At 33.1% G+C, this 24,118-nt stretch overlaps 4 protein-coding genes across 4 annotated transcripts; 1 reads left to right on the top strand and 3 right to left on the bottom strand.

The window, feature by feature from the left end:
• Window positions 1-3,641: 3,641 nt before the first annotated feature.
• Window positions 3,642-4,876, top strand: LOC140960511 (EPIDERMAL PATTERNING FACTOR-like protein 2). Its single transcript, XM_073418811.1, has 3 exons — window positions 3,642-4,107; window positions 4,202-4,236; window positions 4,351-4,876. The coding sequence occupies exons 1-3, from the start codon at window positions 4,017-4,019 to the stop codon at window positions 4,597-4,599; spliced, it is 375 nt and encodes a 124-aa protein (XP_073274912.1). The 5' UTR covers window positions 3,642-4,016; the 3' UTR covers window positions 4,600-4,876.
• A 5,204-nt stretch (window positions 4,877-10,080) lies between these two features.
• On the bottom strand, window positions 10,081-11,450 carry LOC140960518 (uncharacterized). The gene has a single exon (XM_073418820.1). The coding sequence runs from the start codon at window positions 11,245-11,247 to the stop codon at window positions 10,177-10,179; it is 1,071 nt and encodes a 356-aa protein (XP_073274921.1). The 5' UTR covers window positions 11,248-11,450; the 3' UTR covers window positions 10,081-10,176.
• A 3,003-nt stretch (window positions 11,451-14,453) lies between these two features.
• LOC140957806 (uncharacterized) lies at window positions 14,454-15,827 on the bottom strand. The gene is made up of 2 exons (XM_073415199.1): window positions 15,180-15,827; window positions 14,454-14,741 (listed from the first exon to the last, which is right to left on the bottom strand). The coding sequence occupies exons 1-2, from the start codon at window positions 15,825-15,827 to the stop codon at window positions 14,454-14,456; spliced, it is 936 nt and encodes a 311-aa protein (XP_073271300.1).
• Window positions 15,828-16,584: 757 nt separating this feature from the next.
• Window positions 16,585-21,594, bottom strand: LOC140970879 (phosphoenolpyruvate carboxykinase (ATP) 1-like). Its single transcript, XM_073432836.1, has 13 exons — window positions 21,379-21,594; window positions 21,017-21,288; window positions 19,996-20,174; window positions 19,558-19,711; window positions 19,380-19,464; window positions 18,878-18,978; window positions 18,327-18,625; window positions 17,964-18,137; window positions 17,790-17,855; window positions 17,524-17,702; window positions 17,268-17,437; window positions 17,004-17,172; window positions 16,585-16,882 (listed from the first exon to the last, which is right to left on the bottom strand). Exons 2-13 carry the CDS (start codon window positions 21,277-21,279, stop codon window positions 16,739-16,741), a joined length of 1,983 nt encoding a protein of 660 aa, XP_073288937.1. The 5' UTR covers window positions 21,280-21,288; window positions 21,379-21,594; the 3' UTR covers window positions 16,585-16,738.
• Window positions 21,595-24,118: the final 2,524 nt, after the last annotated feature.

Raw genomic sequence — 24,118 nt, forward strand, 5'->3', positions numbered from 1 at the left:
CGATATTTTAAATGAGATATGCATTATGCTAATTAATATTGAATGAGATATGTAACAAATAATATTATGAAAGACTTTAAATGTTTTGGTTAACACACCTCATAAATGAACAAGTGTTGGACTGCTCATATTTTAGTTATCTGTTAATGTCTCTAAGCTCTATTTGTTCATTCATTGGTGTGCGGGCATATGTTAAGATGTCTCACATCGATTTTAATAGAGTTTTTGGAATTGTATATATAGATTTGGACAATCATCCCTCTTCAGCTAGCTTTCGGAGTTGAGATCTCGATTTTTATCAAGTCTAAGTCATAATCTTAATATTAAAATATCTCGATTATAGAATTTAAATATTTGATATGACTAATAATTTAAGGATANCCACGAGGCAATCGGACAAGCCAAAAAAACTATTTATCTTGTCTTTAAATTTGATTTTGGTTTCAGGTTTAAATTCATTTTTTACTTACAACATTTAATTTTGAAAATGTTGTTGATCCAGTGAGCCGGGACTGATGATTTCTCATTAGCAGCTCGTTGTTCTTTTCCGTCACAATAAACATGCGATAAGTTTAGAATATCTCGCAAATCCATGCACTATATATTGTTGTTGTAGAGCTATATTTGATGCGTGAAAAGTGAAAAATGTATTTTCAAGTATTTCTGATTCCGTTATCTCAAGTCCACAAAATTTTAATTGAGAGATTATTCGATACATCTCCGAGTTGTAATAACTGACTTTCTTAAAATATTGGAATCTTAACGTATTCTATTCATCACGGAAGTTCGGAAGTATAACTTCCCTCATATGTTCAAATATTTCATTTAATCCTTTTTCATAAAGCCATGTATGTGATCCTTTTCAATTAAATATTCACATTTTAATCCTTCATCAAGATGTTGACGTAAAAAAATAATAGATTTTGCTTTTTCTTGTGATGATGAGATACAATTTTCTCTAATGGTCTCATTTAGACCCAATGACTCAAGATGCATTTCTACATCGAGAGTCCATGGCGTATAATTTTTTTCGTAACAAATTCGAGCTCTACCAAATTTGACATAATGTTACTATAAAAATAACAATGTATTTTATTAGTTAAATCCTAAATCTATTAATATGGCAATACAAAGTAACAGATAAATTATAAGTACAAGCATTCTTAAAAATAAAGAAAAAGTGAGTTATGTATTCTCCGGTAAATACAAGACTAGTGAGTATTATAACCAAAATAATTATACAAAATAATATTGAAAGAACCATCTTCTTCTTTTTCGAAAATTTTGATGAATAAAATTTTTAGGGAGGAAGAGTAAGTTTGGAGCGATTGAATGTGTTTGTAAAATCATATTTATAGGGTAAAAACTAGTCGTTTATGATCGTTACAAAATTATAAAAAAATAAATATACGTATATGTAAATTATATGGTAATAATATGATTTATATAATGTTAATCATATATATATATATATATGTGTGTGTGGATCTGTCGCACATATTTATATTTTGAAGACTTTCTCAATACATACTTGTATATTTATTATTATGTCTGATTAGATACGTTAATTAGGCCCAGTGAAGGCCAATTGCTATTATTTTCAGTCTTAATTAACACGAGGAACAGGAGTGGATACCAGCAATTCTTTAAAAAAAAAAAAAATCAAATTCGCTGCGTAATTAATTATTTTATTTTTAAATTATGTGGTTTGAAAGGAGAGAAGGAGATAGTTAAGGTGTCAACCTCAATCAATAGGGAAGGGGATGGACTTGGACATCGTTACAACGCATAGAGAGAAATTAATCTGGATTTTACATTAATGCTACGATATTATTTTACCAAGGGATTCTGACCACACAACGACTCTTGTCCGCCCAACTAATGCTATTTATTGTCAGACCTCTTTCATTAAATTGTGAAAAAACATCAATCAAGTTGGGGCTCAGCTAAAATTAATTACTCAACTTCACTCGTATATATTTCAAATTTTTTTCCCCATTATTTTGTATTTATATCTGGAAAATCCTAATAAATTCCAGTTATTTATAATCGTACAATAACATAGGGGAAAAAAATACTGTAATTGAAACATAGTTTACACGAATCAAGTTATCTAACTGGCCATTCTTTGTGCGATCTTTCTGCAAATATTATTGAATAACTTGATCTAAACTTAATTTTGTCCATCCAAGCAAATCAAGAAATTTGAAATCGATGGATTTTATTAACCATCTAAATACAATCTTACGTCATTTGATTATTTCTTTTTACTGTTTCACGCGCCACCAATTTAGTTTACCAAATAATTTTTTTTTACGATTAAACAGATAGTATAGAAATTTTTTTATATCTTATTATAATATGTACTAAAATTATATATTTTTCGTGATTTATTTTCCCAAATATGGATGTGTTTTATTGAATCGATGCTATAATCAACAACAGCCCAACGTTTCAGCCCATATAGCACCTCGAAAAACGATTTTGTTTTCGATTCATGGTTCGGACCAAACCGTATGTGTGTTGGATCGAATTTATCGAACAATATTTTTGGGCTGAATTGGAGGCCCAACTCCATCTATAATTGAGAGCTTTCATTAACCACTACTATTCTTGGGTCATCGCACTAATGCACTATAGCCCAATAATATTAGCCTGTGTAACCTATGGTTTCGTATCGGCGTTTAGCAATTTACTAATAGACTGCATCTATATTTCCGGCCCATATCATTGCAGGCCGTCTGATGTAGCTTTACTTTTCAGGTTTCGGAAAAAAGAGAGCCCATATGATAATTTTTTTCGAATAGGACTGAACTTAAGGAGAAATATTCGAGCTAAATTTGATGGAGACGTCACGTCTATAAAACCTAAGGTTGTGTAGGAATTGAAAGATTTAGATTTACAAAAATTTTTTAAAATGACCGGGTTGGAGAATTAATTAAAAAAAAAAAAACTTAAACAATACAAGAGATTTCAAATCTTTTACTGTAATTTTTGAGTCAGATGTATACAAGGATTTGAGATGTGGATTTAAAAACAAATCAACGCCAAGTATTAGATCCGAATGCAACGAAAATTAAAAGTTTAATTTGCAAACCTAAGTAAGTTATTAGCATATACTATTGCCATTATTTTAATTATGCGTACAAAAATTGTAAAATATGGACTTTCTTTATCATGATTTCTTTGGCACGTGTTTTATATACTTAAAAAAAAAAACCGTCAATATTACGAAAAATAATGTAAGAGGAGTTTCGATAAAGGAAGTCAAATATATTTAACCTTTAACATTTTAATTGACATGACAGATGAGTATTGGCAGGGTTTTCATGAGATGAAAAGATACAATGAGTCAAGACCACTTTCGTGTAGTATTATTCATGGCTCCCAACAATTGTGATCTTTACCCCAACAGAGAGAAAAATATGGAAAGGTGAAGTTTGGGAATGTACCTATGTTTCTTAAAAGAATATACAATTTCAATATTTTTGTGAGTACAATATGTACATAGAGTAGATTTCATCTTACTCTAATTCCATTTGGCATAAATTCTTTTTAATATATACATATATGTATATGTAATGTATGTAAAACTTTTTGGATCTCTTTTCAAATTGGCCGATATAAGTACCTTGTGTTGCATTTCCTTGAGCTCATCATTTCAAATTAGTATTCTCTCCTTCCCGAATCCCAACGCATTCATTCCTTCGTTCCTTTCGTCTCCTTCCTTTTAATTTCTTCTACCATTTATCAATAGTCTTTGCAAGTGAACAGGGATTTCTTCGCAAAATAACTTCTAAGAAATTCCAATCACCTTTTCTATTCCTCTGTTTTTTCTTAAGAATTTTTCATTTTTACATTGTTGTTCCTTCGGTTCAATCTTCTCAACCCCCAAGAAACCATAACTTTAACGTATGAACTGAGAAATATTATGACTTGCTGGCTGTAGCCATATGTCTCCAAATGTATTGTACATTCAGAAATAGCAAGCCTTTTTCTATTTAAAATTTGAAGTTATGGGTCACAGTCAAATTCCCATATGCCGCTATAAATTCCGCCATTTTCTGGCAATATCTTTTCTCATTCTCCTGATTTCAAGCTTGGAAGGTATGTCTCTATCTGATTCTAAATGCGTGTTTTTAAGAAAACAATTTTTTTATCTGTTGTTGTTTTTAACGATGTTTTCCATGTTATCTTCCAGGCAGAATTCTGTCACGAAATGGTGACAACAAGAAGGTAAGGGGAAAAAGAAAGAAGAAATCTTCTCCTCGACTAAATTCTTGACCTGTACAAATCTGGATTCTTCGAAAATTATGTGATCTTAATTTGTCACAGTTTTTTGTGTTTTAGATTGTGGATGAAGACAAGTTAAGTGCCCTAAGACCGCAAATCGGGTCGAGGCCACCGCGATGCGAGGGGAGATGCAGTTCTTGTGGTCATTGTGTAGCCATTCAAGTGCCTACGAATCCCCAGTCAAGAAACAATATCAAGAACTCCGCCGAAGTTTTAGTCACTGCTTTCGCAAGAGACGACTACCATTCTAACTACAAGCCAATGAGCTGGAAATGTAAATGTGGGAACCTCATTTTTAACCCATAATTCCCTGTATATAACTTGGAATCCTTCTATTATTCGCATATGTTTTGGTCCTCGAAATTTTTGTCTCGAAAAACCCATTCATCGAGTCCATCAAAAGTTCCTAAATTCTAAGATTCGTTGTTGCAGAAAAGCATATTTTTTTACTTCTCCAAGTGTTGTATGGCGCGTAAAATCTGTATGGGACTGTTTTGATCATTTATGGATGTAAATTAAGGCAATCATATGTATACAGATCTGAAGCATTAGCTTTCATGAATTTATAGCAGAGATTCCGATATGTACATATGCAGCAGTATTCACAGTAAATGAAGGTCACCGAAAGAAATAAGGATAGGGAACTTTATTTCACATGTGGAGCTAAAATGTCACTCATATATTTTTTCAGTATCATTTCTTTAGTCTAGTAGGCACGTTGGTATATTAATCTTATATAGTGGTTCAAATTATATTGTGGATGTCTATATTATTTAGTTACCAGATTATGATTCAGCATGTCGCATGTATTTTCTAGCAGAAACTAATCTTGCATGTTGCGTACAGATTCTAGACGAATTCATATTTCAATGCTACGTCTCATAGTTTGCGACAGTAAATTTGGGTTGCTTTAGCTAAATCCACCAAATAAACATAGCTCGATTTTGAATTTTCAGTCGATTTAATCTCAAGACCAAAGCAAAAACATACATGTAGAAAAGATTAAAACTTTAAAATCGAGTCAAAAAATGATTCCATTCTGTTGCAGTAATAATATTAAATGTTTTTAATAGGTCTCTATTCCAGCAGCGTGGGGATAGGGAGGGCCTATAACTCCAGGAGGAACAGTAATTTACTATGTACATTAAATTATCTTGCAGATTAACAAATGTTGCAGTGTTAAGTTATTGATCTAAGATTTGGTTTAACTGTAAAAAGCAACGTCTTTCTGTCCTTTAATTCTGCAAAATATTTGCCACTTTGGACACGCAAAATAATGAATCTCATTATTGTTTTTTGGTAACATTACAGAGGCGCAGCCACACTTCATCTTCTAGCTACGATTCTTACCTTAAATTCACAGCTAATTAACTGCTTTTCTTGTTCTTTTTGCTTCGTCTGCAAGAAATCTTAAGTGGATCTTGCTTGCTTCCTCGTTCAGACTTAAAAGTAGGCGGCTGTCATTTAACTAGCCAAGTTATGGTGTGGCTTGTGATATGTATTTTATTTTGTAAAATTTTAAATATTTTATATGAATTTAAACTATACAGTAGAGTAGAATCCCATCTTATTCTTGTTTGTGGCATAGAAAATCGGAAACTTTATGGTGGGCACGAAGCAAATAGTATTTCGAATTATCTTGAATCATATTGATACTAACCAATCACGAAAAGAAAACGAAATGTCACTGGTCTCATGTCTCTATGATTGGTTTGGATTTATATGATTTGAGAATTCAATGTGACATTTAATGTGCCTTAGCCACTGAACTGAGTTTAGATGTACCAAACGAGGGGAGTTAGTTCCACACTATGGTTTGGTTCCACCATATATTTAAGGCCTTTCGCAATAAATGTTGACACACAACTAAGTTTACCCACTCAATTTGATTAATTATTGACTTTGAAATTGATGTTTTATGAACAAATATAATATCTTTCAATCATTCTACATCATATCCAATTACATGTCGACGATATTACATTCATTGTCGATACTCTGGACACTGAATCAAGGATAAATGTTTTTTTTAGTCTATTAACTTGTTTAAATTTTCAAATAATTTTGAATATCAAAACGAAACTTCGCAAATTTAGAACCAAAACCGAAAATCGAACAAGTCATGTGACACAACAAACAATGCTTGGAACATGGAGCGGTATTCAAATGAGGAACGAGGCAAACAAATTTTCGATTATCCATCACAGAGTATAAAGTATTTGAATCATAGTTGGAAGGCAGACAAGCTAAGAAGGAGAAGCCCAAAATGGGAAATGGATTTTGATTCCCAAAGCCTCTTTAATTTATTTATGCCAATGTTTTTCAGTGTTGAAATTTCACCGTCTCTTTAGTGAGAGGACAAAATTGTACCAAGTTCGAGGTATCTATAAAGTATCACAATTGGGGGAGACACCAGTCATCCCTAGGAAGCATACAATACCGGATATGATTCATATATTTTACGTCATATTTTAAAAGAATAAAAAATGATAAAATAAAAATAACGAACTCAACACATTCCTATCATCTTAATTCTTATATCATCTACAGTACTAAATATTTCGTTCGAGAAAATAAAATAAGAATATATTACATTTTTACGTCAATTTCCAAAAATATACTTCCAAAAAAAGACAGGAAATATAGCAGAACACTGCCAATATGTTTTCCAGGAAGGTAATTGGAGAATTTCCTAGAGGAGTGAACATGGAATTTTAAGAACCAGCAGGCAAACTAGCTAGCCCATCACACAAGGCAAAAAGAACGAATTTTTAATTTTTCGACGTCGCGACTTTTCTTTGGTTTTGTTTTGGAATACACTGCAAATGCCCTTCACATAAAAGCAAGAAGAGTGCTTTATTAACTTGAAGATTGTTAAAATATATAGTATTGTGAGCTTTGCTGAAATTTGGGAACTACATCAAAATCCCCCACGACTGGAGCGGAGAATCTACCAGAATTCATCAAATTTAAATGCCAGAAGAATTCGAACATGTGGCCAAATGTTATAAATTGGCATTGACAAAATTAACACTCTTGACGCCACAAATTCAAAAAACTTTGTATTCCCTTTAGAAGATTGGTGGAAAACCAATTAAAAAAAATCAGATCATTAATCCATGACATAAGCGATTTGGTCTTATTTGTTTTAACGAGGCAAAACCTCAAGCTCAAGATAACTGATCAAATTAAAGTGTAATATAATATAATCATCTTAAACATGGACTGAAAAACTAAACATTACGCAGCACGTAGAAACATGTATCAAATTAAATTCATAAGAAAAAACACTAATCAAACGATAAAACCGAAGTGAGATCACAGAAAACTTGCCCCATGGAAACTCCTTGCTCCGGACGTGCGAGTATTGATATGGCTGCACAGCAAATCAAATTTACAAACCTATTTTTCTCATGTCAACCCTTACAATATAATATTGTGTTTTATCATCAGCAAAATTTCTATACGACACACGCTTATTTCATATATAAGATACAACTCTTGAGCGCACCGATATCCCCGAGTCCCAACAAAAAATTATGACAAATTTTAGTTTTAACGATAAAAACTTTGTGAGCCGTTTTAGAAAGCTTGTAGATTTAGTCGAACATCATAAAATATAATTTAAAACTAGCTACTCAATAATGATATTTCAAATATTTTCACTAATTTAAAGTAAAAAATCATTTTGGTCCTATAACTTTACTTGTTTTTTTTCTTTCAATCTTGTAATCTGTCAAATTTGGGTATTAGTTTGATAAATTTAATTTTTGGGTTATTTTGGTCCGATTTTTATCTAAATATCTAATTTTAGCCGGAAATTGCTGATTAGGCTGTAAAGTCCGATAACATGGAAACAAATTTGGTGATTGCGTCTAATTTTGTGTTCATCATCCAATTTTTTTTTAGTTTGATTTTTTTAAAAAAATTAATATTTTATAATTTTAGGTTGATGTGTTGGAATTTAGGTAACAATCTACTATGATTATTGATTTATTACCCTCCAAATTGAAAAATCCCAAAATTTGTTTCTTTGTCATCGAATTTTTCAATCTAATCAGCAATTTCTGGCTAAATTGTACACTGCGTTATTTTTTTATTGATTCTCTCGAAAAGAGGTAAGATCATGTGATTGGAAATCGGGTCACAATAGTCAAAAATTAAAAGTTAGTGGACCAATTTCTAAATTTGATTAGTTATTGGACTAAAATAGAAAACATGTAAAGTTAGATTACCAAAATGATTAATTCCCTTTGATTATTAATTGAATGTCATGTGTTGGATCAAGAATTTTATATTCTGATGTTAACAAATAATTAAGGCAAAACCGACTTTAGCTAAACTGATCAACACTCGTACCCAAAACTGAAATATCACTTAAGCTAAACTGGTCTAGTCGAACTAAACTGACTTGAATTATCTGTTTATCATGAGTTTTTCTCGTTCGATTTCAAAGAATCGGTTTGCACCAAAATCAGTTTACACCAGAAGTTCAAAATGATGCTTCAATAATATTGATATGGATTAAAGACAAGCCAATATATACTATTGTTTGGAACACATCTATTTTAAAACACATCAAGCATTCAACTTCTAAATATCCGAACCGAAGAATTCAATAAGTCGATCACACTTTACTAAGAATTTTATATGATCAAAAAGGATAATATAGTGTCAGTATATAACAGTATTATAAATCATTATATCTAAATAGCAGTTTTATAATGTCTATTATCATTTGAGATACTAGTAGTTTCAGTTTGACGGTGCTTAAGTTCAAACTGAACTAGAATTTTGCAAAGTGTTTATACTATCCAAAGTCTTCTAATGAATCTTTCTCAAGAGGAAGAAAAAGTGACGCAGAAGCATGAGTTTTTTGAACATTCAGAAACAAACATTTGTATTTTTCACTTTCAATTTATCTTTCAATTTACTCATATTAGTCCATATGTGATTTGTTCTAATATTTCAGTTCAGTTTCTTTCCACACTTATCCGTTTGGTAACTGACATTGAATTTCGAAAATATTTAATTTAGTTACCAATCCACTAAATTAAACAAACAGAAATACAATTTGTGTATATTGTTTTTTCAATTTTTCCCTTCTAAATACTCCACTGATCTACATCATGTTATACATTTTGATAAAATAATAATAATTTTGTATAATCACAATCATACGTATTAGTTGTTTTAAAAATGGTAATCATCCCGTGAGCATCATAATTATAATTATAAAAATTTAATAAGACAACTTGGTACAATCATAATCACGTCTCTTTCTTTTCGCGTACGTTAGAGGGCAATCAAATTTTGTGTCACGTGTCCTTCTATGATTAAAGGAAAAATATTACATCTCAATTTTTTTCTAAAAAATCGCATATAAGATTTTAAAATAAATTGTTTTAAAAAAAATTATGGTACCCTCAGCTTATTTTTTAAGATTTTACAAAAAAAAATTATTACTATATCACACGAGTTAATTTTGACAAACATGTACATAAAAAAGTAATAATTTTTATGTTAAAAATATTAATTTTCGTTGTATATATAGATCCGAATAACATTTCTCACATATATACATATGTAAAGCTGTCTTACCAAAAATTTATTCAAATATCTTTTAAAAACTAAATTATCATCGTATAGTTATAATCTCAAACATACTTTCGTATAACAAAATATATAAATTGATTAATAGTTAAATATTAGTTTTATTATTATATTAATAAATATTTTCCTCATTAAAGTAATAGAATAATACAAGCATTCGAACAAAAACCTAAATTAGTATCAAATTTCAGTGACGAAGGATATTTAAAAAAAATAATCAAACATTATTATTCTAGAATTTTTTTTTTTAATTATAAAATCTTCAATCCCCTAGGAACCCGTATCCTCATGCATCGCAAAATCAAAGCAAGATTCGCCGCCTTCCACGATCCTATTTCGATAGTAATCCTCCGGAGATCCAAGCGACTCCGCCACATCCTCCATGCTCCACCCGCCACGTAACAATCTTCTCGACAGCACCCTCACGCGCCGCCGCATACTTCCACGGTATTCTTCTAAACTCTCACCATGATCATTAAAATTCGTCTGAATATCACCGCCGTCCACCATCATCATCTCCCTCACATCCTCTTCTTTCCACCCTCCTTCCCTCAATCTCGAACACACGTCCTCCAAACATCCTCCCAACTCCCCACTCCACCACCCGCCCGCTTCACCACGCGCCGTCACATTCCCCACTCTTTCTGCCAGCTGCGACCACAGCTCGATCCTCTTCGCTTCCGTAGCGGCCCATGCTGGCGCAGTGAGCAAATCAGACAACCTCGGACGCCTTAAAACTTTATCGCTATTTCCACTCATTCTGAATTCGATCTGTTGAAAAAATCCAGCAATATCAAAACTCCATAATTTAACATCCCCTCTATGCACGTAAAACACCGGATTCCCAGCCATACACGGCGTCCCCGGAATGTAAAAATGCCGGTAAATCGGAACTAGAACCGGAGCCTTTTTCAAGAACCCTTTAGCCAAATTCACACATTCATCACCGTCATCAGGCTTATCTCCCCAAGACTCAAGCCAAAATTCATTTCTTGAAACTTCCCTGCAGATTTCCAATATGGGGAGATTTGTAAGAATATCAAGCTGTTGTTTGGATGAAGATCTCCAATTAGGGAATCCTGGGCCAACGGGTAATCCTTCTCGGAGGACGGACCGGAGGTCCGGCGGAAATGTAACATGAAATGATGCCTCCACGGCAGAGAATTCGGCATCCGAAAGGCCAACCTCCACAGGAATATTCGACGAGAGGAGGCGGTGTATCAAGTTCTTGGCGTAAGCTGCATACGAAAAGCAGACTTTTAAGGGTTTAGAATCGGCAAAGTTCACGGCGGCGTCGGCAACGGAGTGGGATTTGAGTGGCTCGACGAAGGTTGCGGCCATTGAACATTGATCAAGAAATCATGGATTGCGTTTACACAGAACGACGTGCATTTGCAGGAGTGAGGAATATACGTATATATAATCCGTTAAAGAGTGATGATTTTGTATATATCTGCAGCGTGTTTGACGGAAGAGTCTTGCATCTGAATTGAACGAAGAATTCTTGGCGGAAGAAAATGACTGCTTTGAATTGGTCTCTTTGAACTTTATATATCAGTGTTATGTGTTACACATCATATTATTTTATTAAAATACGATATTTATAAATTAATGTTCACTTCAACTTTATCGAAATAGTTTGAAATTTTAAATAAATTAAAGATAAAAAATAAAAAATGTATAAAAATTATTTACAAACTCACATAACCGAAATTAGTTAACATATATTAATGAAGTATAAATTGTAAATAAACATTATATCGATGTCATGTTGATATATCAAAGTTAGTGAGATTAGGATATTTGATTATGCTGATTAAATCTTATTAATCCACAACAACAACAAAAAAAAAAAAGAAACGAAAAAACAAGTATGGATATTATTAATTGTCTCGCTTCGTTACATTTAAAATTTCTATAAATTTACAATTCCAACCATAAGAATTTAAGTTCTTTGTTTCTCATAATGGTTGCAATTATTTGCACTCTCACCCATAAAAATTGTCAAGCGTTCGGGGCAACTATTTAATTTTAAATCTTGAATAAATCGATAAGTCCTATATAGGCAACAAATGCAAATAAAAACAGTCTCTTCCCTTCAAAATATAAATTTCGAAAATCAAATTTTATAACTAGTTTATTAACTTACCAATTGCATTCTTAAAATATTAAAAGTTTCAATATTGTACCCTTAAATTTTATACAATTTCATTTAAATTTACCTAATGAAATATATATCTTGTTCACCCCAAATTGTATATATGCCAAAAAAAAAAAAAAAAAAAAAAANAATTACCATTGAATATTGCAGTTATGAATTTGAATGAAAGAGTTCCGATTGCCGCCATTGTTCCAATAATATTTGCTACTTTATTTAATATTTTGTGATCATCCATGCCGGCATCACTTACTCATGAATCAGACACTGCCAGCTGATTTTAATATGAAATTTATGCATAATAAATTCCGCTGTAATATCAATTTAATAGTCTCACACTCGCATATTTATTTATCGAAGCTATTATTAATTTAGGAATTAAATAGTACATATTTCAAATCTTTTATATAAAAAAATATCGTAAAAACAAAGCACATTTTTTGAATATTTTTTCTTGTCAAATTCATATGCTAATTTCAAGCAAGAAAATGAGCGAAATGTTGGAACACTTAGGCTTTAGTCTTTAGATTTGGATTTTGGCCTATTTGACTGCCGTCCAATTTTATAAGTTTGTTACGCCATAATCTTTGGAAATTAATAATATTGATGTTATATAAATATATCATCTAAAAATAAATATGATCTGATAACTTATTTATTATTTTTTTGTCCACGGAGTAATTAAATTCACGATTCAATTAATATTAATGTAATCAATGAAATATGATATAAACTTTTATTATACTAAAAAGATTAGACATATTTATTAAAAAAAAAAACTAAACTTTGATTTCTACACTATTAGTTAAAGTTAAGCCCTCTATAATTAGTTATTAACCAACTTTTTGGTATGTTGGTAATTTTTTTTCATAATTCTAAAAATATCATTTAACCACTCAATTACATATTTACAAATATATTTGCATCTTATATCTTATAATTTCAATTTTAAAATAAAAAAACATTTCGTACTCATTTTTTTACAAATCACATGCATTGCATGTCCACGACCCACTAGTGTATATATCTACATATGTGTGTGTGACACATGGCCGCACATATTCACAACCTTGTATTCATATCGCATGGTAATATAAAGTAATCGGTGATAAGGCCTTCGTGGCCTCTGAATTCTCCGTGGAGGGGGGGTTGGGGAGGGGAGAGGAGAGGCTGTAGGTGCAAAAATTAAGGTAGAAAGCGACGGCGAGGAGGCGGCCGTCGGGGGAAAGTTTGACTCTGCATGCTCTGCGGTAGCGTTCGAGTCTGTGTAAGAAGAGGTACTGTTTGAAAACAGGGCGTTCTTTAATGGCCGGTATGGACGGAAATTAACCAACTCTTTGGGTAGTTGGTTTTTTCAAACAAAATTTGAATCTTATAAATGTTCATGACAAATTAAACACACACACACACACACATATGTATATGTCTTGCTATTATATATTAAAGACCAGCTAAGTGCATATCCAAAACTAACCCTAAAGATGAAAAAATTTTGAAGTAGAAGAGAAGCATATTTTGTTCCTATAAAAATATATAGGTTGATATAAAAACTAAAAAGAAAATCATCACTTTGGTATAAAAGCTATAAAAAGAAAATCATTGATAGATGAATGATTTTCCGGTCGAAGAGTAGATTTAGTACTTGAAATTTAACTCAGAATCTAAATAAATTAGATGATAAATACTCCTAAAAATGGAGAAAAATGCTATGAAATAGATATTTGGTAAGTCTACTACATTACATTTTCATACTCAATAAAGTGATTCGAAAAATTAAAGGTTTGAAATCAGAGCTATCTTAACATTTGTTGTGACTTGTGGTGTCGAATCTCCTGCAGCACACCACTATTAGGTTTGCTGAGAAAGTTGCTTAAAACATAGCTTAATTATTTGTGTTCGTGCAAAACAATGGAAACTAGGTAAAATGTTAATTAACATATTTAGAATAAAGGACATGCGTACGTGGAATTTAACATAATCAAAAGCTAAATTGATTAGTTAACTTAAATCAAGGCCGAATAGATTATGTTATTTTATAGGAGGTAATTTCTGATAATCCCTCTAATTAGATATATTAGTCATTCTCGTAAGACATATATACATAATCAAAGTTTCAAGTACTTGACCGACTAAATCCCACCCGATCGAGATACGAGTAATGTACCCGACCAGACTACCCACAATAACGCAAGGTAAAGCGATGCACTCAACTGTTCAATTGACAAACCTTTTAAATGTGTACTACACGTGGGAAAGACCACCAAGAAAATGAAAATTGCCCAATCAAATGATTTCTACGGGTGTATTTCTAAAAACGTTCAAGTCTCAATTGTACTTTTCACTGCATTAGATTTGTGTTCGTTTTTTGAGATTGAAGATCAGAAACAAATTAATCCCGCGTCCAAAGCTTGACGGTGTTGGGGTCTTTAAGAGCCGCAGATGCGATCATATTCCGAGTAGGGTGGCAAGATACAGATACCACAGGTCCCTCATGGGCTTTAAATTTTTGAACCAGTCTTCCAGTAAGGACATCCCAAGTGCACAAGCATTTATCCTCGGACCCGCTCACGATGTACCTCTCAGCTAGGCCTGAAAACGTCGACGAGATCGGATGAGTCGTGTTCGAATGTCCGTGGTATATCCTATGTAACCTGCGACATTCCATATTCCAAAGCCCCTGCGGATAAAAAGTTAACTCATAAAATATGTGATATTTTTTCTGAGCTACCGTATCAATGGCTTTTTTAGAAACTATATAAGACTAAGATGTATTTTCTATATTTTAGAAAAATGTCTTTTAAACATTTCATTAAGAGTTTCGATATTCAAACACCTTTTTATGAAAACAGTTTACATAACCTAAGAATAGAATTTGATCATGATTAATTTATGTTTGAGAGAGAAAATTTCAAGAGAGTTTTAAAGACACGCAACATTGATCCAAAAAAGAAAAATGCCTGTTGTGGAGGATTATGAATTCCACTATTGCCATGTTTAATCTTGAAGATAGAAATGTCAAAATTGTTTAAAGAATGGAGGGTAAGAGTATGGAGATACTCCTAGTAGCTCGAATCTAGCTAGCCGTTTTGTACGAGAATAAATTAAATTCACTCACCAGAGTGTTCATATTTCCGATAAGAAGAAACTTCCCGTCGGAAGAAAACTTGAGAGAACCAACCGGCGGAGACTCCGGTTCCTTGATCGTGGTCATCCTATTGCCAGTAACCGGATCCCAAATCCTACAGACCCCGTCTAGGCTACATGCTGCGATCATCGATCCGGATGGATCGAAATCAACGCCGGTTATGTGGCCCGAGAATACGGGAATAATCGTCACGCATGCTCCAGAGTCCACATTCCAAATTCGGATGGTCTCATCAAAGGATCCAGAGGCGATCATGTTGGATTCCCGATTAAAATTTACGCAGGACACAATACCGTTGTGGCCACTCATTTTTCTGACGAGGGACCCCGTGGAGACGTCCCAGAGGTGAATGGTGGTATCGTCGGAAGAGGTGGCAAGGAAGCGGCTGTCGGAGGAGAAGGAAAGGTCGGTGACACGACCTGCGTGGCCCGTGAATTTTCTGAAGAATGTGAGTTTGGGAGGGGAGATGTCGTAGGTGCGAGGGTTACTGTCGGAACCGACGGCAAGGAGTAGGCCGTCGGGGGAAAATTTGACAATGGATGCTTTGTCACGGTCGTAGTGGGTGATTGCAAGTATGCAGCGGTACGGTTTGAAAGCTTGTGGAGGATTCGCCGCCATTGATGTTCAGAGCGTTCTTTAATGGTTTGGAGGGAAAGTAACCAACTCTTTGGGTATTTGGATTTTTAAAACAAAAATTGAATCTTATGTATCGAGAGAGAGAGAGGAAAAGGTTGAAGGAAAATAACTAGAATAACAGGATTTAATAATTAAAAGTTAATCAAATAAATATTTTACTAAAAAACTTTTTTACAAAATATCAAAAAACCCCTTTTTCTAATTTATCCTAACATATTCGTTATAAAAATTATTGTATCATAATATAAAGTTTTGTATACAAAAATTATTCTTAACTACTACTTTTTTCCCTATAGGATTGATTAGTTTCGATTAATTTTAATGTAGTTATAAATTATTTTTAAAATTATTTTTTTACATATATTTATTGGGATGGGTTTTTTAACACAGGTTCGAACTCATGGCACTTAGATATATTTTCAAAAGAACAAAACGTATTGAGTTTGAAAATCTTTAAAATTGATCACACATAAAATTATACAAAGTTACATGTTAACATTAATACACGCGTTAATGTTTTTTAAGAAATTAAGAAGCTTTCCACTTGAAATCCAATTTCGAGCTTTGCTCCACAAAACTCCAATATGAAGCTTTGTCAATATCTCTACCAACTTAAATCCTGAATCGACTCAACCTCAACGCCAAATTGGGTAACTTTCTAAATTTTGCCCAAAACTCTTAACTCAGAGTGAATATTGAACGACTTCAACCCCAAACTAAAATCACACTGGCAACTCTGTTGCGGAAAACTTAATCAATTACTTGTAAAACCCAGGACACAATTTGCACTGATTTCAATATATAAAAAGAGGTTCGCTTAAAGAAAAATACACAGAATATAAATTATAAAGCTGATGATCAAACACATGTAGTCTCGTTTCTTGCAGATAAGATCAGAATACAGGGCCAGCAGCGATAATCTCATCAGTCAGTTTATCATCTTTTCCAATCTTGTGATTCACAAACACTTCAAAGTTGTTCTTGAATAGGCCGCCCAACTTGAGCAGTGTTTCCTTGTAAGCCTTCTTATCTGGCCACTGCATCCACAAAATATATTGCAGTTGTAAAACTACATCTATGCAAACTACTGGTCCTACGTCATGTGCAGAAGTACAGATGCAAAGGCAGGACGGAAATAAATCAATGATTGAAACATACAGTATTCATCGGTTCCAAGATTTCCGAAGGCACGCCCTCGATTTCAGTTGGGGTCTCTAGCCCAAACACTTCTGTCTTCTTGTAATTTGCATTCAACAGGCTGCCGGAGTGTATGGCATCAATGATTTTTCGAGTGTACGCTAACTTGATGCGGCTCCCAGATCCATAACTTAACAAAAGAAGGATAGAATTCATTAGTTGAAATTCGAATCGTGATACATGTCCATTTCGGCAAAAAGAATCCAGTGCTAGGAGTTTTCTTACCTTCCACCGGACCAGCCAGTATTAACAAGCCACCCTGTTGCACCATGCTTCTGCATCTTTGAAGCAAGCATGGCTGCATATTTGGTGGGATGCAGCATGATAAATGCAGCCCCGAAGCAAGCTGAGAATGTCGCTTGTGGCTCCTTAACTCCCTCTTCTGTCCCAGCAACCTGCGTTCAAATTTGATTTTCTATTTATATTAAACTTAGTTCACTAAAAAATAACGAACGAATTAGTTTGATGATGGACTTTGTACCAGAGCAGTGTATCCACTGATGAAATGGTACATCGTTTGTGCAAGACTTAGCTTGCTCACGGGTGGAAGCACGCCAAATGCATCGCATGCCAGGAGAATGACGTTCTTAGGATGTGAGGCAACACATGGGATTTTGGCATTTGGAATATATTCAATTGGATACGCTGCCCGAGTATTTTCTGCGGCAAGGGAAAAATGGTTACACAAATATCCATTATAAGAGAGACCATTCTGTGAATGCATAAAAAAACCAATGAATAACCAACCTGTCACAGATTTTTCACTATAATCCACTTCCCTCGTATGCTCATCAAATACCACATTCTCCAATACTGCCATTTACAAGAAATGATTTAGAAAACAAGCTATTGCTGTTCAATGCTGTATCGTTCCAGTTTTTTGAATGGTAAATGTTTAATGTGGAAGAAATAGAATAGTACCAGTTCCAAATCTGATTGCATTCCAAATATCAGGTTCCTTCTCCTTTGACAGATCAATACACTTCGCATAGCAGCCACCTTCAATATTTGATACCCCGTTATCACTCCAGCAGTGTTCATCATCTCCAATTAAGTATCGATTGTGATCAGTTGACAGCGTAGTTTTTCCAGTGCCTATTATATCCCAAAGGGGAAAGAAAAAGGGAAGAAGTTGGGAGTCGATAAATGCTGATGAATTCTAAAGCAAAATATATCCCATCAATTTCATGCTAGAAACACTAAAGCACGGAGTAAGGTGAGAGGGCACATATCGATTGTCGGGGGATGGCCCCTCATCGGAATGGTGATCTGGTGATACTTTACCTGACAAGCCAAAGAAGAGGGCAACATCTCCATCTTTGCCCATATTGCAGCCAGAATGTAGGGAGAGGATTTGACGCATGGGCATGAGATAGTGCATCACACTGAATAGACCTTTCTTCATCTCCCCGGCGTACTGGGTGCCGAGGATGACCATTTCCCTTCTATGAAGGTTTAAATCTATGCTAGTAGAAGATGTCATGTAGTGTGTATAACGATTACAAGGGAACTGTCCGGCATTGTAAATAGTGAAGTCCGGAGTACCGAAATTCTCCAGCTCTTCAGGAGTGGGTCGGATACACCTGTCACCCACCCAGTTATCCACACGTACAAATAACTAATACACCATTTTTATTGTGGCACCTTTATACAGCTCCAAGTCCTATGCAACTATATTAGTTCTTCCAATTTACATTATCAAGGACTACACCATCAAATTTACGAACCATATTTGCCAACAACAAAAATAACTTATCTGGTAGGGATTACTGGCACATAGAACTGCAAACAAGAACCGCACCTAAACTGTTAAGTATTAAATTGCATTTACTTACATGTTATGCATGAACAAGGAATGATAAGCCCTGGCTGAAACTATCCTGACTTTGATACGGTTTTGGGGATCCCAATTTAGGAATTGATCATTGACAAAGACCTGAAAATCAATGATTATCCAATGTTCGTCACCAATGATTCCTAAGAAGTTAAATATAACAAGAAAATGGCAATCATTCTCTTCCACGGTTAGTTTAAAGCTTTTCGCTTCATTGTATGTATATGCAATTAATTTGAATAGAAAAAGTACTATTTTTCGATATTTATTTCATTGAGGGGGTAGAGGGGGGATTGTTACGGTTCATTATGGTCGAGAAAATATCATTCTCTTCCACGGTTAGTTTAAAGCTTTGTAAAGTTGAGAAAATATCATTTTGACCAATATCCTTGGATAGCTTATCTACGTTAGAAACATGTCACCAAGAAATGGTGCACTGACAATACACTAGTAGCAGAATACAATAACTAAACTAAGACTAGACATGAGCAGCATAATTTCACCTTTTCCAGAGAATTCAAGTAATCTACAGCTCTTTCTCTGTTAACCATGAATGTGTGCTCATCCATTTCCATGTTCGGCGATCCTCTGAACACAAAGCAGATATCGTGATCAGCAATAGCAAAACATTAACTGGAAAAAACCCACGTATTTTTCTGATTAAATGCGAGAGGTACGTACTTTCCCCACCAAAGAACATCCTCAGTAGTCTCGTCCCTGACGACACGTTTGTCCTTGGGAGAGCGGCCTGTCTTGGCCCCGGAAAGGGTTGCCAATGCACCGCTAGATGTAATGAAAGACCCCTTCTCATATTTTATGGCTTGTTCATATAGCTCTGCGTTTAAACAAGCAACAAGGTTAATCACACGATTTTCAAAACGTAAATTAATCAAATTTGGATACTCCATTACCCATGAGGTATGTTAAACCTCGGTTTTCTAAAACTTGATCGAATTCCACGCTTACAAACTCATTTTCAATTTTTAGCATTTCAATACTCTATATCAAAACTTCCAAAACGTTATGCGACAAACTTTTCAAAATCCTTTCAAAAACTATTTCCCAAAGCTTTCAACTCGCAAGCAATTCAAAACAAATAATGATTTTAAGTAAAATTACCTCCAGGAGAAAGGTTGTAGAGGACATGAGTGAATTTCAGAGCGCTGTCACTGACATCAATGGTGGGGGTAAAATGGGGGTGGCTCACATGAGAAACGCGTGGGGTCTCCGATTGCCTAGCAGGGTCTCCTTTCACAACCTTTGGTCCAGTCTCTCTGGTCAGAGATGCTAATGAAGCACTGTTTACAATTTACCAACAATCAAGTTATTTCCTGATTTTGTTGACTTAGATATCGTTGTCAAAAAAAAAAATTTAAGAGAAACACGCAAAAGATGGACATCAAAATAAAATATTACCTTGAAACTACGTCTAAAATTGTTAAAACAAAGATGCTGACTTTCTCAAGTTATAACTTAAATTTAAAAAAGATGTTGACTTTTCTAATTTGCAGCTCCTCTCTCCTTCTTTTACAGTTAGATCTTTTTCTCATAATGTGAATATAGTAGGGGAATTGAACAACTGCAAGCTATCCACTAGCGGCATGGCAACTGGCAACTCCACTCGTAGACACGTTCTGTTTTTAATTTGTTATTATAAACCTCGTTGGAATGTGTCCATTGAATTTTATGGAAAGCCAACACATATTTACACAATTTTCCAATTTTCCTAAATATTAGCAGTTTAACATTTGAGAAATTATTGCATCCTATACGTGTGTTTCTATCATTTGTACATCATTCACCGGCTCTAATATTTTCTTCCAATCGAAATTCGTACCAAGCAACGTAGGTAAAGCGTTCATATGAAAAGACAGAACATAATTGATCGAAATATCATACAAATCTTGATTGAATACCTACAAACTTTTAAATTCATATTAACCCAAATAATCTCCTACATACCAATTGATCATTTCAAAATTTTGGCAACACTACTATTTGTTTTTATTTATTTAAATTTAAAAGTCCCAACAAATTCCGTCACCTCCAAGGAATATCACGAGGAAGGAAAAGATAAATAGATTAATTCCCAAATTAATAAAAAACGAAAAGTCGTAAAATTTCGTCAAATCAATTGTACCTTATTGACTGGAGTTGCTGCTTGCTGCGTTCCTCTTCCGACGGGGCAAATGGTGCTTGATCCCCAACATTGATTGGAGTGGTCGGAGCAGATTTCTTTTTCTGAAGAGAATGAAGTTCGTCTATCGTCTGAGCCTTCACCGGCGTCGTACTGTCGTCATGGCATATTCCCTCGGCTCTCTTCTCCGTGTGAATCTTCGGCAGCCCGTTCCGGCCCGGGCCTCCCTTGTTCAAAATCACGCGTCCAGCACCGCTCGCAGCCATTACTTCTCGCTACATATAGATACAAAAGTAGCAGTAAGCATATCAGATGTGAATCAATAATTTTGACCAAAAAAAACATGTAAAGAGAGATCAACATACCTTTAAAGTGCGGGATTTCGAAGAAACTGTATTTGGAAGCTAATGAGAAAAGCAATATTAAATTGATTGCTCGACCATTACAGATGTAAGTGTAGGTGAAGAAATGAAGCAGAAGGTAATGAGGAAAGTGTATGAGCCAATGGGTCCAATTTATAACCTCGAAGTTAAACCGCAAGAGGCTAACCATGGTTAGATTCAACCCTATCTGGTCAAGTTCTAACCATTCGTATTAATTAATTGGTCTAGCCTCTAGACTCTGGTGTGTGTGTGTGTGTATAAATCGCATATCTTTATGGGGAGAATTTCAGTACACCGAGTATAGGAACTAAGAAATCATGTAAATCCAAGTCGTGTGAGGTTATGTGAATATATTTAATGTTTTAAATATTATTTTATTTACAAAATTAGTACTTTATTATTTAATAAATATAACTAATTTAAATGTAACCTATAAAATTTAAATAATCTGTAGATAAGTTTTAAATGAATGAGAAATAAACAATAAGTATTGAATTTTGTTGTATTTAGATTGATATATTTGAAAGCAAATGTTCATTAAAAAAACAACACAAAATCTTCTTGTGACAAAAATTATCGTGAGATTGTTTCACGAATTAATTTTGTGAGACGACTCTCTAACCATATCCAACTAATGAAAAAATATTATTTTTATGTCAAAGTTTTATTTTTCATTATATATATGGGTCAAATCGACCCGTTTCATGGATATAGACATGTGAGATGATCTCACAAAATACCTGCTCTGAAAATAAATACATTGATTTGTTTGAAAAAATTCAATTCATAAAAAATTCGAATATCAAGTAATTAATTTTTGAGTTAATTGTGATAGATTTTAAATTCATTTAATATGGAGTCATTTCAAATCATTTATTTGAATACTCTCTCAAATCCACTAGCAACTTTATGTGAGATTTTTAAATAAATAATAGACTAAAATAATTCAACATAAAAAAAGACTCAAAAACTTATATTAGGTCGTCTCATGATTCAATTTTATGAGACATGGTCAATTATGAAAAATTATTACTTTGTATGTCAAAAATATTACTTATTATTGTAAAATATGGACAAGTTGACATGTCTAATCGATAAATATCTATAAAACCGTATTACAAAACTTCTACTAATAAAATAATGGTATTATGAGATATAATCATTTGGGAAATAAAATTTTATATGACCGAATATTAATATCCAAATCTTTATAATATAGTATAATAAGGATAGTATATAATATATCTGAAGTAGTGATCGGTGACAATCAAACTGGTGAATATATCTATTGCACATAATGCGTGTATATGTATGGAATATTAAAATAAGATTTTATTTAAATCGTGTTAAATGTTAATATAAATTGTAAATATTATTTCTAGAGTTTCGATTTGATTTTTTTATGTATAATAAACAATCAATTTATTTAATCATTATTAGATGATAACAAAATAAGATATTTGCTGGTTAAGCGTACATGAGTTACTGGGATTAATGATATATAAGGAAGTTATGGTGTGTTAAGTAGCTGATGTTGCACCTCTTGATCTGATTGATTAGGTGGGTTGTAAAAGAAAATTGATATAACTTAACAAGCAATAATGTATCTGATTGGAACAAAGTCGGCGACAGAGAAAATGTAAAGTTTAACTATAAAGGATACGAAACAACACCAGAAGATACATACACAATTCCTCAGACTAATGGTCCCTAACTGCTCGACCTATTAGCATCAAAATAATTACAATTTTTGCTAGCATGAATATAAAGAAATAAAATTACGCCCTTGCTATCAGCTATATCTTCTAGTATAATGATAAGCACTTGATCTTAACAACATTCATATTTACTTACCATGTAAATTACTCGATTATATATGTGTGTGTCTATATATATATATATATAATTTAAAAATAACATTATATTATATCATTCAAATTGTTGAAAATAACTATATATATAGTAATAATAAAATATCATTATATATTCAAATGGTTGAAAAATAATTCTATTTTTCTAAAAAAAATCTACTTGCATGCCTCGCTCGTGTGAAATAATTAATGAACAATTGAATTTAAAGTATATTTATTATTCTATTATATATGTTCAAACCACGTGTACATTTTATGTCAATGTGAGTTGTAAAAGAGTAATGTCAGAACTTAACGGGTAATAATATATCTGATTAGTACAAAGTCGACAGCAGAGAAAAGGTAAAGCTTATCTATAAAGTATACGCGACAACACCAGCAGATAGACGCATAATTCTCCATACTAATTAATTAGCCTAATAGTCCGACCCATTAACACAAAAGTAAGTACAATTTGCGTTGCTATGGATATAAAAAAATAAAATATGTCATGGCTATCAGCTATATTTTCTGGTTTAGTGGTAAGCACTTGATGTTAACAACATTCATATTCACTTACCATGTAAATTACTCAATTATATATATATATTAAAATTTAAAATAACATTATATTATATCATTCAAATTGTTGAAAAAAACTATATTTTTCTAAAAAAATATACTTGCATGCCTCGTTAAAATTTAAAATAACATTATATTATTTTATTCAAATTGTTGAAAAAAAAAATATTTTTCTAAAAAAATATACCTGCATGCCTCGCTCGTGTGAAATAATTATTGAAAAGTTGAATTTAAAGAATATTTATTATTATTCTATTATATATGAGCAGACCATATGTGCATTCTAGCAA

Source organism: Primulina huaijiensis, chromosome 2 (genome assembly GCF_012295235.1).
Source record: "Primulina huaijiensis isolate GDHJ02 chromosome 2, ASM1229523v2, whole genome shotgun sequence".
Lineage (NCBI taxonomy): Eukaryota > Viridiplantae > Streptophyta > Magnoliopsida > Lamiales > Gesneriaceae > Primulina > Primulina huaijiensis.